This window comes from Carcharodon carcharias, chromosome 21 (genome assembly GCF_017639515.1).
Source record: "Carcharodon carcharias isolate sCarCar2 chromosome 21, sCarCar2.pri, whole genome shotgun sequence".
In the NCBI taxonomy this organism is placed as follows: Eukaryota; Metazoa; Chordata; class Chondrichthyes; order Lamniformes; family Lamnidae; genus Carcharodon; species Carcharodon carcharias.
The window spans coordinates 56,953,490-56,971,933 of record NC_054487.1 but is presented as its reverse complement, the minus strand read 5'-3'; the positions used below and the strand labels follow the sequence as shown (position 1 = coordinate 56,971,933).

General features: G+C 44.9%; 1 protein-coding gene across 1 annotated transcript in view; it reads left to right on the top strand.

The window, feature by feature from the left end:
• asz1 (ankyrin repeat, SAM and basic leucine zipper domain containing 1) overlaps positions 1–15,973 on the top strand; it is a 127,114-nt gene extending 111,141 nt beyond the window's left edge. Inside the window, exon 13 of the mRNA XM_041215657.1 lies at positions 15,824–15,973. Within this exon, the coding sequence (XP_041071591.1) occupies positions 15,824–15,973 (150 nt within the window). The remainder of the gene's footprint in view (positions 1–15,823) is intronic.
• Positions 15,974–18,444: the final 2,471 nt, after the last annotated feature.

The window sequence follows — 18,444 nt, the reverse complement described above, 5'->3', positions numbered from 1 at the left end:
CATCATGAAAACCAGTTTTGAGCTAATCGATACGCTCCACGTGAAATGAAGAAAATGACTGAATTCACTGGATACAGCTATTGGCCCCAATAATATCCCAGCTGTAATACTTGTGTCTGGAACTAGCGTATCGCTAGCAAAGCTGTTCCACTAAAGTTACAACACTGGCATCCACTTGACAAAGTGGAAAATTGCTGCAATAAGTCCTGTCCAGAAAAAGCAGGACAAATTCAGCCTGGCCAATTTTCATCCCATCACTCTAAAATCAATAAAAGAAATATACTATGGATGCTGGCAATCTGAAATAAAAGCAGGAAATGCTGGAAAAACTCAGCTAGTCTGACAGCATCTGTGGAGAGGGGGAGACAGAGTTAATGTTTCGAGTCCGTAGTCATACGGACTTGAAATGTTAACTCTGTTTCTCTCTCCACAAATGCTGCCAGACATTTGAGTTTTTCCAGCATTTCCTGTTTTTATTACTCTAAAATCAATCATCAGCAAAGTGATGGAAGTTGTCGTTGAAAGTACTAGTAAGCAGCACTTACTCACCAATACTTAGTTTGGGTATTGCCAGAACAAATTGACTTCAGACTTCATTACAGCCTTGGTCCAAATATGGACAGAAGAGCTGAATTCCAAAGGTATGAGAGTGACCATCCTTGACATTATTTAGGGCCCAATGGAAGAGTGTGACATCAAGGAATCCTAGTACAATTGAAGTTGATGGTAACCGAGGAAAAATCTCCACTGGCTGGAGTCATACTTACCACAAGGGAAGATGGTGGTGGTTATTGGAGGCCAATCATCTCAGTCCCAAAAATTCCTTAGGGCTATGTCCTAGGTCCAACCATCTGCAGCTATTTCATCAACCATAAGGTCAGAATTGGGGATGTTTGCTGTTTGCAATGTTAGTTCTATTTGGAACTCCTCATATAACGAAGCAATCCGTGTTCACATGCAGCAAGACCCGAACAGTATTCAGGCTCGTGTTGATAAATGTCAAGTAACATTTGTGTCACGTGTGTGCCTGGTAATGATTTCTAACAAGAGAAATTGTAATCACCTCCCCTTGACATTCAATGGCAATCCCATTGTTGAATCCCTACTATCAACTTCTTGAGGGTCGCTATTGACCAGAAACTTAACCGAGCTAGCCAGTGAATACTGTAGCTACATGAACAGGTCAGAGGCTTGGTACGCTGCAGTGAGTCACTCACCACCTGACTCCCCAAAGCATTTCCACCATCTACAACGCACAAGTCAGGAGTGCAATGGAAGACACCACTTGTGCAGTTCCAACCACACTTGAGAAGCTCGACACCATTCAGGACAAAGCAACCTGCTTGATTGGCACGCACCATGTTGTACCATTGCTGTATGTGTATCACCTACAAGATGCATTGCAAAAACTTGCCAAGGCTTATTTACCACCACCACCTAATCGATCATCTCTACCACTTTGAAGGCCAAGAGTAGTAAATGCATGAGATCTTTTACGTCCACCTGAAAGAGCAGATGGGACCCTGGATTAATGACTCATCTGAAAGACGGCACCTCCAACAGTGCAGCACTACACTCGAGTGTCAGTCTAGATTTGTGTGCTCCAGTCTCTGGAGTGAGACTTGAAACCACAACCTTTTGACTAAAACAAAAACTGAGCCACAGCTGACACCTGCGGGAATTGGTCAAAATATTGTACTTCATTTCTACTTCTTAGTAGTACATTAGTTGCTGTGGCCTTTAAAATGGGATTAGTGTTTAATGACTGCCAATCCGGGGCAGGTTTCATGACATAGCATGGAACTACAATTAATCTAGTAAACTAATTACTGTCAGTACTGATCCCCAGATTATGCACTTCTGGAAGGGCAGATAATTGAAAGGGTAAAATTTTTAGGCTGCCGCTTTCGAATTAGTAAATTGCAGCAAGTTACCCATTGTAGAAAATCAAGTTGCTACCAGCAGGACAGTGTTAGCACTGATAATATAATTTCTTATCTTTGATTAGCCTATTTTAACTGCTATTATCAGGATTTCAATTTTCACTTATTTCTAACTGTGAGGAGTATGGAAAAAACATTGCTAATTAATGTGGTTGAATTGGTCAACCAATAGCTAAGCTGTCAGTGCTCATCGTTCTATCACGAAATATTCTCCATACTTTTTTATTGCCTTGATAATAAGGCTGAAAAGAAATATTCATTGCTTTAAACAAAATTTCTTCCACTGGCCAAATAAATATTCCAGGGTACTGTACAACATTTCAAAAAGGCAGGCAGAATGAAAAAGGAGGATGAGTAGCCCTGATAGTAAAGGATAACAAGTACAGTAGGGAGTAAAGATCTTGGCTCAGAAGATCAGGAAGTAAAATCAGTATAGTTGGCAATCAGGAATAACAAGACTCAGAAGATGTTGCTGGGAGTAATTATTAGGCTCCTTAACAGTATTTAAAACAATGGACGGAGCGTTAAACAAGAAATTATTGAAGCTTGTAGGAAACACAATGTAATAATCATGGGGGACTTGACTCTTCTTATGGACAGGACATATCAAATTAGCAAAGGTAGTCTGTGATGTGGGTTTGTAGATTGCTTGTGCAGTTTCTTGGAACAATATTATCATACTAAGAAAGCATGAAGGAAACAAAAATCTTAAAGGTCTGACCCTGGGATGCTGCCCGCCTGAATCTTGCGTTCCGAGGTTGGGCGCGGGCCCGACCCAAACGCGGGTAAAATTGCGTGCAAAGACATCAGCTGTGCATGCATGCACAGGAGTCGGAATGGCACCTACTGAAAATTAAAATCATTAAAAAGCCAATTGACTGCAATTTCACATTGCCCGAGTGATTTTTAGCTCATTGCACATACAAAACAGATGGACCAAATTCATGTTTTAATCATTTCTTCATCCATGAGCAGGATAAAAGGCCCCCGGAGCAGCAACACCTCCTCTGTCATTGCCAATTCATTGCTCTGTGAGTACAGAGTTATCCCAGAGGTTCTTGGCATCTCTTTTGATTGTCAAGCCTGCCTTTCAGCATCTCAGGTCCTCATCTTCCCTGGAAGGTTCCTCTGAGTATTGCAACACAGTGCCCCTTCATTTTCAAGACATTGCTCCTCTGCATCCTATCCATTGGGAATAGTGTATTCCGCTGGTGGAACCTTCTCTGAAGAGGAAGAGAGGGACAGGAGAGAGAGGAGACCAGGTGGGTGCGGGCAGCTTCCCAGGGACAGACCTTTAAGAGGAGAGGCACAGGCTCAATTGGTGGAGGGCCAGCAGGGAGGCCTAGGCAGGAGGGTACACCAAAAATGCCACCACCCAGCATCTAGTGTGTTCAGGCTCCAGCTCACTCCGGATGTCCGCTGTCCAGTGCCGCAGGAGACTGCACCTCTCCATGGACACAGTGACAGCAATATGTCACATGATAGGTTCGGAAATTGCCTCCAACTGCCAGTGGCATTGAAGGTGACATTGACCCTCAACTTCTATGTCTCTGGGTTTTTTTCAGGGCTCAGTGGGGGATCTGAGGGGTGTTTCTCAATCAGCTGCACACAGATGCGTCAAGCTCATGACTGATGCTGTCTTTAGACACATCCGCATGTTCATCCACTTCCAGACAGATAAGGCAAGCCAGCTGGAGAGAGCATGAGGCTTCGCTGCAATTGCAGGGTTCCCCTACACCCAGGGTGTAACAGATTTCACTCACATGGCCATCAAGTCGCCAGCTTTCGTGAGCCTGGAGCTTTCGTAAACAGAAAGGGGTTCCACTTGATGAATGTTCAGATCGTCTGTGACCACAGGACACAGATTCTCCAAGTGCATGCCTGTTACCCTAGGAGCTCACACGATGCTTACATCTTGTGGCACTCACTGATACCAAGGCTGTTTGTGGCTCCTGCACAAGTGGCAACTGGCTGACAAGGGTTATCCCTTGAAGAGGTGGCTGATGACCTCACTCCGTCACCCAAGAACTGAGGCCAAGGAGAGATGCAACAGGACTCATGCCTCCATAAGGGCAGTGGTGGACAGGACCATCGGGCTGCTGAAGATGTGCTTCAGATGCCTGGATTGGTCAGGTGGAGCGTTGCAGTATCCTCCAGAGCCTGTCTCCCTCATAGTCGTCGCATGCTGCACCCTGTACAACCTGGCTCTGGCAGGGGGAGACCCATTGGAGGCTGAGGAAAGCGAAGCAGCTCCTCAGGCCATGGAAGATGACTCAAGTGATTGGTCAGAAGAAGAGCCTGGGAAGGCACAGGGTGAGAACCTCGAGGCAGAGGTCAGGAACCCTCATGGAGGCAGGGATTTGATGCAGCGAACCTTCTGCTGGGCATCCAAAGCATCGATTCCTCATCAAACCAATGGCACTGACTCCTTTGTTAACAATCAAATAAGAACCCAACCCAGTATGCCAGCACCACACAGTGCCATACTTTTACAAACCTTTGCTGCATCTGGCACCTATTCATACAATCCCGCCAACTCAGCCCATTTAAGTCAAATAAATGTTTGTTACTTCACATGAACAAGCAAAGAACAAAGTGTCCATCCCTAACACAAGTGTCAAAATAATCGCACAAAAAATGTCACCCGGGACGAGCCCCTGCTATGCACAAGGTGCCTTCAACTTATATAAAAACAAAAAAACTGCGGATGCTGGAAATCCAAAATAAAATCAGAATTACCTGGAAAAACTCAGCAGGTCTGGCAGCATCGGCGGAGAAGAAAAGAGTTGACGTTTCGAGTCCTCATGACCCTTCGACAGAACTTGAGCTCGAGTCCAAGAAAGAGTTGAAATATAAGCTGGTTTAAGGTGTGTGTGTGGGGGGCGGAGAGATAGAGAGAGAGAGAGAGGTGGAGGGGGGGAGTGTGGTTGTAGGGACAAACAAGCAGTGATAGAAGCAGATCATCAAAAGATGTCAACGACAATAGTACAATAGAACACATAGGTGTTAAAGTTAAAGTTGGTGATATTATCTAAACGAATGTGCTAACTAAGAATGGATGGTAGGGCACTCAAGGTATAGCTCTAGTGGGGTTTTTTTTTAATAATGGAAATAGGTGGGAAAAGGAAAATCTTTATAATTTATTGGAAAAAAAAGGAAGGGGGAAACAGAAAGGGGGTGGGGATGGGGGAGGGAGCTCACGACCTAAAGTTGTTGAATTCAATATTCAGTCCGGAAGGCTGTAAAGTGCCTAGTCAGAAGATGAGGTGTTGTTCCTCCAGTTTGCGTTGGGCTTCACTGGAACAATGCAGCAAGCCAAGGACAGACATGTGGGCAAGAGAGCAGGGTGGAGTGTTAAAATGGCAAGCGACAGGGAGGTTTGGGTCATTCTTGCGGACAGACCGCAGGTGTTCTGCAAAGCGGTCGCCCAGTTTACGTTTGGTCTCTCCAATGTAGAGGAGACCACATTGGGAGCAACGAATGCAGTAGACTAAGTTGGGGGAAATGCAAGTGAAATGCTGCTTCACTTGAAAGGAGTGTTTGGGTCCTTGGACGGTGAGGAGAGAGGAAGTGAAGGGGCTTGTGTTGCATCTTTTCCGTGGGCATGGGGTGGTGCCATAGGAGGGGGTTGAGGAGTAGGGGGTGATGGAGGAGTGGACCAGGGTGTCCCGGAGGGAGCGATCCCTACGGAATGCCGATAAAGGGGGTGAAGGGAAGATGTGTTTGGTGGTGGCATCATGCTGGAGTTGGCGGAAATGGCGGAGGATGATCCTTTGAATGCGGAGGCTGATGGGGTGATAAGTGAGGACAAGGGGGACCCTATCATGTTTCTGGGAGGGAGGAGAAGGCGTGAGGGCGGATGCGTGGGAGATGGGCCGGACACGGTTGAGGGCCCTGTCAACGACCGTGGGTGGAAAACCTCGGTTAAGGAAGAAGGAGGACATGTCAGAGGAACTGTTTTTGAAGGTAGCATCATCGGAACAGATGCGACGGAGGCGAAGGAACTGAGAGAATGGGATGGAGTCCTTACAGGAAGCGGGGTGTGAGGAGCTGTAGTCGAGATAGCTGTGGGAGTCGGTGGGTTTGTAATGGATATTGGTGGACAGTCTATCACCAGAGATTGAGACAGAGAGGTCAAGGAAGGGAAGGGAAGTGTCAGAGATGGACCACGTGAAAATGATGGAGGGGTGGAGATTGGAAGCAAAATTAATAAATTTTTCCAAGTCCCGACGAGAGCATGAAGCGGCACCGAAGTAATCATCGATGTACCGGAGAAAGAGTTGTGGAAGGGGGCCGGAGTAGGACTGGAACAAGGAATGTTCCACATACCCCATAAAGAGACAGGCATAGCTGGGGCCCATGCGGGTACCCATAGCCACACCTTTTATTTGGAGGAATTGAGAGGAGTTGAAGGAGAAATTGTTCAGCGTGAGAACAAGTTCAGCCAGACGGAGGAGAGTAGTGGTGGATGGGGATTGTTCGGGCCTCTGTTCGAGGAAGAAGCTAAGGAAGCGGTTGGGGCCAGGGAACTGGAAATTGTTGATGTGACGTAAGGTGTCAGAGGAATCACGGATGTAGGTGGGAAGGGACTGGACAAGGGGAGAGAGAAGGGAGTCAAGATAACGAGAAATGAGTTCTGTGGGGCAGGAGCAAGCTGAGATGATCGGTCTACCGGGGCAGTTCTGTTTGTGGATTTTGGGTAGGAGATAGAAGCGGGCCATCCGAGGTTGGGCGACTATCAGGTTGGAAGCTGTGGGAGGGAGATCCCCAGAGGAGATGAGTTCAGTGACAGTCCTGGAAGCAATGGCTTGATGTTCAGTGGTGGAGTCAAGGTCCAGAGAGAGGTAGGAGGAAGTGTCTGCGAGTTGACGCTCAGCCTCCGCGAGGTAGAGGTCAGTGCGCCAGACAACAACAGCACCACCCTTGTCAGCGGGTTTGATGACAATGTCAGGGTTGGACCTGAGAGAATGGAGTGCAGTAAGTTCAGAGAGAGACAGGTTAGAATGGGTGAGAGGAGCAGAGAAATTGAGACGACTAATGTCGCGCCGACAGTTCTCAATGAAAAGATCGAGAGAAGGTAAGAGTCCAGAGGGAGGGGTCCAGGTGGAGGGAGAATATTGGAGATGGGTAAAAGGATCCGTTGAACTGGGAGAGGACTCCTGCCCAAAGAAGTGAGCCCGGAGACGAAGACGGCGGAAGAAGAGTTCAGTATCATGCCGAGCCCGAAATTCATTGAGGTGAAGGCGTAAGGGTATGAAACTAAGTCCTTTGCTGAGCACTGAACGTTCAGCATCGGAGAGGGGAAGGTCAGGGGGTATAGTGAATACACGGCTGGGGTTGGGATTGGAAGAAAGGGTGGGGACGGAGGGACAGGCAGGGGCGGAGGGTCCTAGATGGGTGTTGGTGTCGATGAGTTGTTGGAGCTTGCGTTCCTTAGCACTTGAGAGAAAGAGAAAAAGTTTCTTGTTGAGGCGTCGGATGAGCCGAAGGATAAAATGAAACTGGGGGCACGCACAGCTTTGAAAAAGGGTACGGCGGTGCTGCTGGAGGGAGAGGTCAAGTGTGTTCATATGGCGGCGCATGGCACTGAGTGTGGATTTCAGAATGTGACGGGAACAGCAGTCCGAGAAATGTTTTATGTCCTGGAGATACCTGTAATCCTGGGTGGGTTCGAAACATGAGGGGTGGAATTTCAGTTGAAATCCACGTGGGGTAAGTCGGAGTCGGAGACGGAGACAGTCACTGAGAAAGGAGATATGGCTGTGAAAGCGGGTTTTAGTAAACACCTTGTCAAACACCAGGAGGGAAATGGAAAGCAAGGAAGGTGAGCAAGACAACAGAGAGATACGGAAATCTTGTCGCAGAGAGGAACAGAACTTCTTCAAGGAGGTAGGCATTTCTTGAAGAGCAGTGGCAGTCAATTAAACACAGAGATAAAAACAAAAAAACTGTGGATGCTGGAAATCCAAAACAAAAACAGAATTACCTGGAAAAACTCAGCAGGTCTGGCAGCATAAACACACACACCTTAAACCAGCTTATATTTCAACTCTTTCTTGGACTCGAACTCAAGTTCTGTCGAAGGGTCATGAGGACTCGAAACGTCAACTCTTTTCTTCTCCGCCGATGCTGCCAGACCTGCTGAGTTTTTCCAGGTAATTCTGTTTTTGTGCCTTCAACTTATGTCTGGGGTGCTGCGTCATTGCGCCCCCCCGCCTCTCCCCGCTGACAGTGCATTGGAGGCAACCTCCCGACTCTGCTGTCCTGGTGGCCCTGATGACCTTGGCAGTCGTCATCTGGCTAGCCCCATAGCTAGGCACTCCTCAGTCATCGCGGCATCATCTGATGCAGTGGACACAGACAGAGGGGCGGTGGAGCTGGTGCCCTCATCTAGAACACCCTGAGAGAAGCCCATAGAGACGACAGGCAGCTCGTCTGCCAGCACGAGCACCTCCCTGCTCATGATTGATGGATGGGGTCCTAGCAGAGAGACTAGGTGCCTCATCCATCTCTCATCGGCAGTGACCTCCTGAGTCTGCTCCTGAAGGTGCTTCTCCATGAGAGTCACCACTCTTTCAATGGAGGAGGCTGCACGCTCGGTGTTAAGGGTCAATGCAGAACTCGTGCTCCGCATGGACGACTCCATGACGGAGACTATGGCACGCAGACCCTTATGGATCTCCTCCAGTTCTCCCAGACATCTTGCTGGACATCCAGCAACTGTTGCCTGATAGACAACTCCAGAGGCTTGTCACCTGTCTCACGTGCAGCATGGTCCTAGTCTCCAGCTGTGCTCCCACTGTCGGCTCCTGGGACCTCTCTGCCTCTGTCGGCAGTTCCTCATGCGAGTGTGATGTGCCCTCATCACTGTGCATTATCCATGGAGCCAAATAACTAATGCCCACCAATGTGAGAGTATCTGCGCTGGTGCCTGGTTCAGAGAGACAGTGGTGCAGGCATGATATCTTCCTTGGAGCTGAATGCGGTGGTGGGGGGGGGCTTCAGGGTCGCTGGCAGCCCCTACAGATGGTGCATCTGTGGGCGGAAGGCAAAAGATCAGTTCATTCAATTATCAAAGCCACTATGCATGTTAGGCAGGCTGAGCAGACAGTGGAGAGTGGAGATCTGCTGCATGGGGCCATCTGCTTTGGAACTGCAATGAGCTCTCTGGCTACGACAGTTCAGTTTCTGATGAGAGGAGCCTGTTTCCAGTACCCACCATACGCACATCTGTTACCTACACTCTTGCTTTAAGCTGAGACCCTCACTTCACCGCGACCAGAAGAGCAAGCTGGCCAGTGGCATTTTAGCTCCAGTGCGTCGCTTTCGTGCATCATGAGGATGCACAGATTTGGCACTCCTCCTCCTGTTCTGTGCCACTCTGCGGCATTATGACTCCTCTCTTGACTGGGAAAAATAGCCTCATTATTGCTCCGTCTCCATGAAGGTCCTTTCCTGGTTCCCATACACCCTCTTGCCTGGGCGTTAGGCAGGCCATGTCACTGTGGCGCATTTCACTCTGCAATGCACTGAGGCCAGTCGTGCTGACATGCTGGCCTTACACTCTTCGACCCTTGAATGTTCCGTGCAACAGGCAGCGACTAAAGTTCTCCGCACAAGTCAATGCCATTTCTGCACTTACCCTTACTGACCACAGCAGAGCATTGAACCTTTTGTGACACTGAAACCACATGCAGCGCACCACATCGTGCTCACTGACCTGGGCGGCAACCTCTGTTCAGGCCTCCTTGCTCAGGTGGGGTGGTCTTCCGTTGCCATCCCAGGGCATTAGGCTATGCCGCCTGGCACTGACTTCCTCAACCAGCACTCCCAGGTACTCATACCTGAGGGGGGGGGGGGGGGAGGTGCCCACCACCCGACTTCACCTCCTGCCTTCCACGACCACCAGATGCTGAGGCCATGTCTGTAAACCAGGACACTTCTTGGATAGCTTCCAAACATCCCCCTCGGCCTCACCACAACTCCTGGCAGCCTTCAGGGAGCTGCCTCTTCCATTTTTTGAGCACCGTGCCAGGTCACCATTGGACCCAGCGCCCAACAGGTTCCCACCCCTGTACACGGAAAACAGATCCGGCAATCTCGTTTCACGTTGGGCGGACCTTAAGTGGCCACCCAGCGTAAGATTACGTTCACAGTACAAATGTGGCTGGGAGCAGATTTTACATATGCTTCATGCCATGCCAACTTCAGGCACACCCCGAGGGTAGAATTCAGGCCAGTATGTTTCTCTTTCATATTCTCTTCTTTAAATTCCGTTTTTTTTTATATGGACAAAAGCTAGCTCATCAATCCCCCTGGCAAGTGATACCCCTTGCACTGTATGAACATTCTAGCCAAGTCAACACCAAAGGACTAGTAGACAAGACATCTGCACCAGCCAGCTCTGGACAAAAGCAAAGTTATTGTGACTCCTCATTTCCAATGTTGTGTTAATGCTTCTATAGTTATCTGCTCAATGAGTTTTAGCAAGAGCCCTTAAAGTCCATTGTTAGCTGAATGGCTCGACCCAAAACCACCCTGTCACATGAGTGAGACTTGAGCTGTTTGAATTGCTTTAATTATACAGCTTTTGGACCCTGTCTTCAGTTGCAGCTTAACCTCAGAACAGAAAAACGGACTCCAGGCTAGCAGCCTGCCTCTGAACTCCATCTCCCTCAAAGTCAGATCTACAGAAAGAATCCTGTATTTTGCCTACATAGTGAACTAAATCTCAGAATACAAGAACACTTTGCTGCATCTTCAACTGAGTTCCTAGGACAATGACCAGGATAGAAACAAAAAAACTGCAGATGCTGGAAATCCAAAACAAAAACAGAATTACCTGGTAAAACTCAGCAGGTCTGGCAGCATCGGTAGAGAAGAGTTGACGTTTCGAGTCCTCATGACCCTTCGACAGAACTTGAGTGAATCCAAGAAAGGGGTGAAATATAAGCTGGTTTAAGGTGTGGTGGGGGGGGGGGTGGGGGGGGGGAGAAGTGGAGGGGGTTGGTGTGGTTGTAGGGACAAACAAGCAGTAATAGAAGCAGATCATCAAAAGATGTCACAGACAACAGAACAAAAGAACACATAGGTGTTAAAGTTGGTGATATTATCTAAGCGAATGTGCTAATTAAGAATGGATGGTCCCCATCCCCACCCCTTCTGTTTCTTCCCCCTTCCTTTTGTTTTTTCCAATAAATTATATAGATTTTTCTTTTCCCACCTATTTCCATTATTTTTAAATATTTTTAAATCTTTTATGCTCCCCCCACCCCCACTAGAGCTATACCTTGAGTGCCCTACCATCCATTCTTAATTAGCACATTCATTTAGATAATATCACCAACTTTAACACCTATGTGTTCTGTTGTCTGTGACATCTTTTGATGATCTGCTTCTATTACTGCTTGTTTGTCCCTACAACCACACCAACCCCCTCCACTTCTCCACCTCCCCTCCCCCCGCCCCCAACCAGCTTATATTTCACCCCATTCTTGGATTCACTCAAGTTCTGTCGAAGGGTCATGAGGACTCGAAACGTCAACTCTTTTCTTCTCCGCCGATGCTGCCAGACCTGCTGAGTTTTTCCAGGTAATTCTGTTTTTGACCAGGAATTCTGCCAGACAAAGCCACCTGGAAGAACCTTCATTGGACATTGACTTACGGGACTCTACTCATGTGAATTAATGCCAATGTCTTTTGATTTTTTTATAAGTAACTCGCAATTTGTAACTCCTTTCCCTTTCTTTCTCTGCCTTTTTACCTTGTGTGCTAGTCAGTGTAACTGTGTGTCGTGATCTATCCCTCGAATTTGGAACATGTTAATAAATCTTAGTTTTGTTTTACCTTAAAGAATTTACTGTGGGGTTATTTTTAACATTGGACCTCATAAATTGGAGTTTGGGAATCACACCGGCGCATTTCAACAAGAGCAAGGATACTAAGGGCAACAAATTAAATTAGAAATTTGAACTATCGCTGTCATGGGTGAAAGAGGGGAACAGTAATATTAATTCAGTCCATCTCACCTCTTGTCCATAGCAATACATTGTGCAACTGGCTAGGGATAAAACTATTTTATATCTAATATTATGCAATGAGGCAGGTTTAACTGGCAATCTCATTGTAAAAGATCCTCTGGGGGAAAAAGTGATCAGAATACAATTAAATTCCATGTTAAGTATGAGAATAGTCACAGTCCCAAACAAGAATCTTAAACTTAAAGCCAATTACATAGGCATGAGGAGAGAGCTAGCTAAGGTTGATCAGGTATAGACTAAAAGGTATGGTGAAAAATACACCGTGGGAAACATTTGCAGAAACAATTCAAAGTGTTCCACAGGAACACATTCTATTGAAAAACAAAAACTTAGTGAGAAGGATCCATCTGTGGCTTACTAGGGAAATTAAGTATAATGTTAGATTAAAAGTAGAAGCCTATAATGTTGCAAAGAATAACACTAAGTCTGAGAATTGCGAGAGTTTTAAAAACCAGCCAAGGGTGATCAATACATTGATTAAAAGGGAAGAAGATTAGAACATGAGAGTAAACTATCCAGGGATGTAAAGCCAGATTGTAAGAGATTTTATAAGTATACAAAAAGTAGGTAATAGTTAAAGCTAACATTGGTCTCTTAGCGGCAGAAACAGGAGACATTAACATGGGGAATGAAGAAAGGCAGAGGAGTTGAACAATATTTTGTCTGTCTTCAAAGTAGAAGACGCAAATTACATACCAGAAATACAAGGTAACCAAGGGACTAGTAAGCATGAGGAACTTAAGATAATTAATATTAACAGAGAAAAGTATTGATGAAACCTAAGGGACTGAAAGCTGATAAATCTCCAGGACCTGATTGCCTCTGTCCCAGAGCTCTAAAAGAGGTAAGCTGCAGAAATAGTGGATGCAGTGGTTATGATTTTTCAAAATTCCCTCAATCCAAGAATGACCCAAGCGTAACACCTCTGTTCAAGAAAGAGAGACAAACAACAGGGAACTACAGGCCATTTAGCCTGATATCATTGTCTACAAAATTCTGAAATTTGTTAGGGAAGTTTTAATGTATTTAGGAAATCATTGTATGATCAGACAGACTCAAAATGTTTTTACGAAGGAAAATCATGTTTGACAAATTTATTCATGTTGTGAATCTTTGGAATTCTCTATCACAGAGGGTTGTGGATGTTCCATCACTGAACAGATTTAAGGCTGAGAAAGACAGATTCTTGGGGTCTCTGGAAATTGAGGGATATTGGGAGCAGGCAGAAAAATGGTGTTGGGGCAGGAGGCCTGCATAATCATATTGAATGTTGGAGCAGGTTTTTGGGGCCATATGGTCTACTGCTCTTGCTTCCTATATTATGTTCAAAGCCAAAAATGTTGAAGTTGTGTGGTGAGGTGTTAGTGTTATTATCAACTCTCTGTTACAAGGATGAATGTGTATTTTTTCAGTAATTTCTACCACATATCCTAAGGCATTTTAATCAGATTATGATAATAAATGTGCAGTTTAAATGGTATCTTTCACTGGCAGTTACTAAAAATACATAATTTTTGCAAAATTTGACTATGTTTTTCAGCCTTTTTCTGTCCTGATGCTTTTGGTAACTTGTTTCATTAATCCCCTAAATTTTTGATATGATGTTGACTGTATGGAAGCTTCTAAATTAGTTTTATTTCTTACTATTGATTTTCTAACCTGATACCTAAGTAGATGATAATCTCCCCACTAAACAAATATAAGACAATTTAATTTATGTAAATGATTTTAACCTTGTAAATGATGGAGAGATTCTTAATGTATGATAGGGGCCTGGGCCATAGCTTAATTTTTCCTTGTAGTTGATGTTGATCTGAATAAAAACCTGTTAATATAGTACAATGCATTGTAAATAACTGACAGATCCTAAAGTGTCAGAATTCTATTACGACCAGGTAAGAAAGGGTGAACTGGCTCCCCTCTATTCAATCTCCTTAGTTGGTCACAAGAAAGATTCTTTTTCATGAGCACGAGCCTTTTTAAAATCAGAATGTATTAAACTATTTAAGCTGTGAGTAATAAGGGCTCAATCATGCAAGGTTTTCTTGAGTCAAAAAAGGGCAAATTTAATAACTACTAAACCCAAGAAAAATAATAACGCAACATCAAACATTTGGCCTCTTGCAGTCATTGCCCCCCCCCTCCCCCAACACACACACACACACACACACACACACACACACACATACCCCTTGGAATGTGGCCTTGCATTTTTAAGCCATTTGGTCCATCTCAGTTCAAATTGCAAACTTTCCAGCCAGTTGAAAAATCATATTTTCAAAAATAAAGGGACATAGTCTCATAGTGCACTTATAGATCAGCAAATGACTATATGGAACATGTTTATGTTAAAGCAATAATATTCATTACAGTTATGAGGATTATCAGATTATTATTTTTTTTATTCATTCATGGGATGTGGGTGTCGCTGGCTGGGCCAGAATTTATTGCCCATCTGTAGTTGCCCTTGACAAGGTGGTGGTGAGCTGCCTTCTTCGGTGCAGTCCATGTGGTGTGGGTACACCCACAGTGCTGTTAGGAAGGAAGTTCCAGGATTTTGACCCAGCGACAGTGAAGGAACGGCAGTATATTTTCCAAGTTGGAGGGGAACGTCCAGGTACTGGTGCTCCTATCTATCTGCTGCCCTTGTCCTACTACGTAGTAGTGCTCGTGGGTTTGGAAGATGCTGTCTAAGGAGCATTGGTGAATTCCTGCAGTGCATCCTGTAGACGGTACACACTGCTACTGTGCATTGGTGGTTGTGGGTGTGGTGCCAATCAAGTGGGACTGACACCTTAAATTTAGGGCAAATGAAGGGGGTCATGAGACTTGCTCTGTCGTCTGCCTGACAGTAAACCTGGTTTGATTGTTAGAGATCAAAGGGAGACATAGATTGTTTTGGAGACAATGGCAGCAATCTGAGTTTACACTGTGTAGATTTTGGTCTCCCAAAGTCCCAGAAAGCTGTTGTAGGCATTGTGTTATAAACAGTTGTGCTGTAAACTTCTAAGCTGAAATGGAGTTGGGGTCAAAAGTAGCTAATAGATGCAAGGTTAATGTGTTTCACATTGCCATGGGGAAGAGGACAAAGGAAACGTTTTTGAGATCATCTTTGCCGGCTTCCCTACAAAACAATGAGCATCTCAGACAGACAGCAGTTCCTCTATGGTCAGCAGAAAGGAGAGGCTGCTTGGTTTTGTGAACTATCGCAGCCAGAAGCAGATGGGGGTGAGACAGTCTCTAGTTGAAGTCCTGCAACCATCTAAGGATTCCAGGAGACTTTTCCTGGCATGGCTGGGGAAGAAAGAATCATTGGAACGGGATTTACCGCTGGTGGCGGATTTAAGGAACTCTCCAAAACCTGAGGAAGGCACTTGGAGACAGTCATGCAAAGGTACTACTCGACAAAATGGAAATATGGGAACCTATTGGAACCTGGAGCAACTGTGGACTGTTTACTGTTATTCTGTGGGGAATGTGATGTGTGATAAATATAAAGAGGGAATGCTCCTCTCTATAGTTTAAAGTATAAGTTGCCTACAATAAGAAAATAGGGTTTAGTGGATAGTGCTTTTTAGTTATTTATTACACTAAGTTTTAAAACATTAAATATTGTCACGTCAGTCTTTCAGCTAGTAACTGGAAATTCAAATCTCCAAAAGTTATTGGTCTCTACGGCGATCATAATACATTCATGAAATGAATTTAATAGGAAAAATTTTGTAGATTGATCTGCACACATGCTGATTTGATTTTAAACTTGGCAGTCAGGCTTTTTCAAAAAATATTGCATCTGAGCATTTTTCAAAAATATCATGTAATCGCATTTTTCCATTGTAGTTGCAGAATGACCACGAGCAAGCTCCCAGTCGCATACCATCATCGCAAAGTTACTTTCATCCCAATCACTTCCTAAAGAAAGCAGCAATTGGCCTATTTGGAACTGGAATTGGTTTTTTCCTCATAAGGCTACGGATTCTGAGAAATTAAACTGGAAATAAAAGTTTTATTTTTGACTCTCGGTTTTATTTATTTAAAAGATTTTTGACTTTTAGCATCTATCTGATGAGAAAAAAGAACTGCTTGTATTTGTCAATAACTGAGAGTTCTTGATTTAAGTTGAGTATATTGGTACAGTTTAAAAGAACACTCATAATAATTGCAGTAGTATTTATCAGTTGAAAGCATGGTTGTGAATATTGCTATTACTCTGATTTACCACATTGTTCTTGCATAAAACACTGAGTAAACATGATGTATTTTCTTGCATCGGAGATTTTCAAACTTTTCTTGTGTGAACCCACTGCAAATATTGAGACACTCCTAGTACTTTATTTTTCATTCGGAAGTTAGGACAATGTCAGCTATCCAGAAGAAAACTAGTGTCATTCAGAAAATGTTTTTATTAGAATACAGCCACAAAAAAACTATGTACTAATGATTCAACAGTAAGCCTGATGATAAATTGACAGATTTCTGGTCACCATGCAGCATCCTAATGTCTGGGGACTCAGTTTGAAAACCAATGAGATAATAGAACTAATGGACCTTTAACCTGATAATTTGGTGCACAGTCAATAAACACTTGATGCAGGGATTTCAAATTTAATGCTTAATGTTACTAAATATACATTAGGTTGTAAAAATGCCAGCACCTAATTCAGTTTTTTCTTAATATTGGGAACTATTCGGTCTAGCAGGGTAGAATATAAACATGAAAATTATGTTTTTATTCCAGCTATGCCAGATTGAATTCCGTAAGAATAACTTTCTGAAGGATTTCTTCCAATGTACAAAGGGAAAACACATTCAAGTCTAATTGAACTTGTTTTTATTTTGGCCATCAAAACTTTTTTGGCTATAGAATATCAAAACTGATTTCACTGTTCTTCAGCTTTCTGCCCAAAGGCAGATCCGACCACATTGTCACTCCACCATGGATAGGCCAAGGAGGCAGGCCCCAAATCCATCCCAGCTGGAACAAGGATCGAACCCTCTTGTTGGCACCAATCCAATCCACATTGGCCATCCAGCTAACTGGTCCCCCCAGGGGTTGCTGTGGCAATATACATTTTTTAAATTCACTTACAGGATGTGGGCATTACTGGCTAGGCCAGCATTTATTGCTCTTCCCTAATTGCCCTTGAGAAGGTGGTGATGAGCTGCCTCCTTGAACCACTGCAATCATGTGGTGTAGGTACACCTACAATGCTGTTAGGGAGGGAGTTGCAGGACTTTGACTCAGCGACAGTGAAGGAATGGTGATATATTTCCAAGTCAGGATGGTAAGTGCTTGGAGAGGAACTTCCAGGTGATGATATTCTGGTGCACAAGTCTACAGTGCTATTACCGGAATATTGTTAGGGCCCATAGCCTTTGCAGTATCCAGTGCCTTCACCCATTTCTTAATATCACGGGAGTGAATCAGATTGGTTGAATCTGGCATCTGTGATGCTGAGGACTTATGGAGGAGATCAAGATGGATCATCCGCTCGACACTTATTGGCTGAAGATTGTTGTAAATGTTTCAGCCTTACCTTTTGCACTATGTGCTGGGCTCCCTCATTATTGAGGGTTAAGATATTTGTGGAACTGCCTCCAGTGAACTATTTACTTGTCCACCACCATTCAGGTGGTGGACTGCAGAGCTTAAATCTGATCCATTGGTTGTGCAATAGCTTAGCTCTATCTATCACTTGCTCCTTATGCTGTTTAGTGCGCAAGTAGTTCTGTGTTGTAGTTTCACCAGGCTGACACCTCATTTTTAGGTATGCCTGGTGCTGCTCCTGACATGCCCTCCTGCACTCTTCATTGAACCAGGGTTGATCCCCTGGCTTGGTGGTAATGTTAGAGTGTGGGATATGCCAGGCCATGAGGTTACAGATTGTGGTCGAGTACAATTCTGCTGCTGATGGCCCACAGCACCTCATGGTTGACCAGCCTTGAGTTGCTAGATCTGTTCGAAATTTATCCTATTTCGCATGGTGGTAGTGCCACACAACATGTTAAGGGTATCTTCAGTGTGAAGATGGGACTTTGTCTCCGCAAGGATTGTGCGTTGACCACTCCTGCCAATACTGTCATGGACAGGTGCATCTACGGCAGGCAGGTTGATGAGGATGAGGTCAAGTGTATTTTTTCCTCTTGGTTCCCCCACCACCTGCCGCAGACCCAGTCTAGCATCTATGCCCTTTAGAACTCAGCTCAATTTGTATTGGTGTCACTAAGCCACTCTTGGTGATGGACAATGAAGTCTTCCACCTAGAGTACATGATATGCTCTTGCTACCCTCACTGCTTCCTCCAACATGGAAGGATGCTGATTTATCAGCTGAGGGTGGGACGGTATGTGGTAATTAGCAGGAGGTTTCCTTGCCCATGTTTGACCATGAGACTTCATGGGATCCAGAGTCGCTGTTGATGACTCGCAGGGCAACTGTCTCCCCACCTATGCTGCTACCT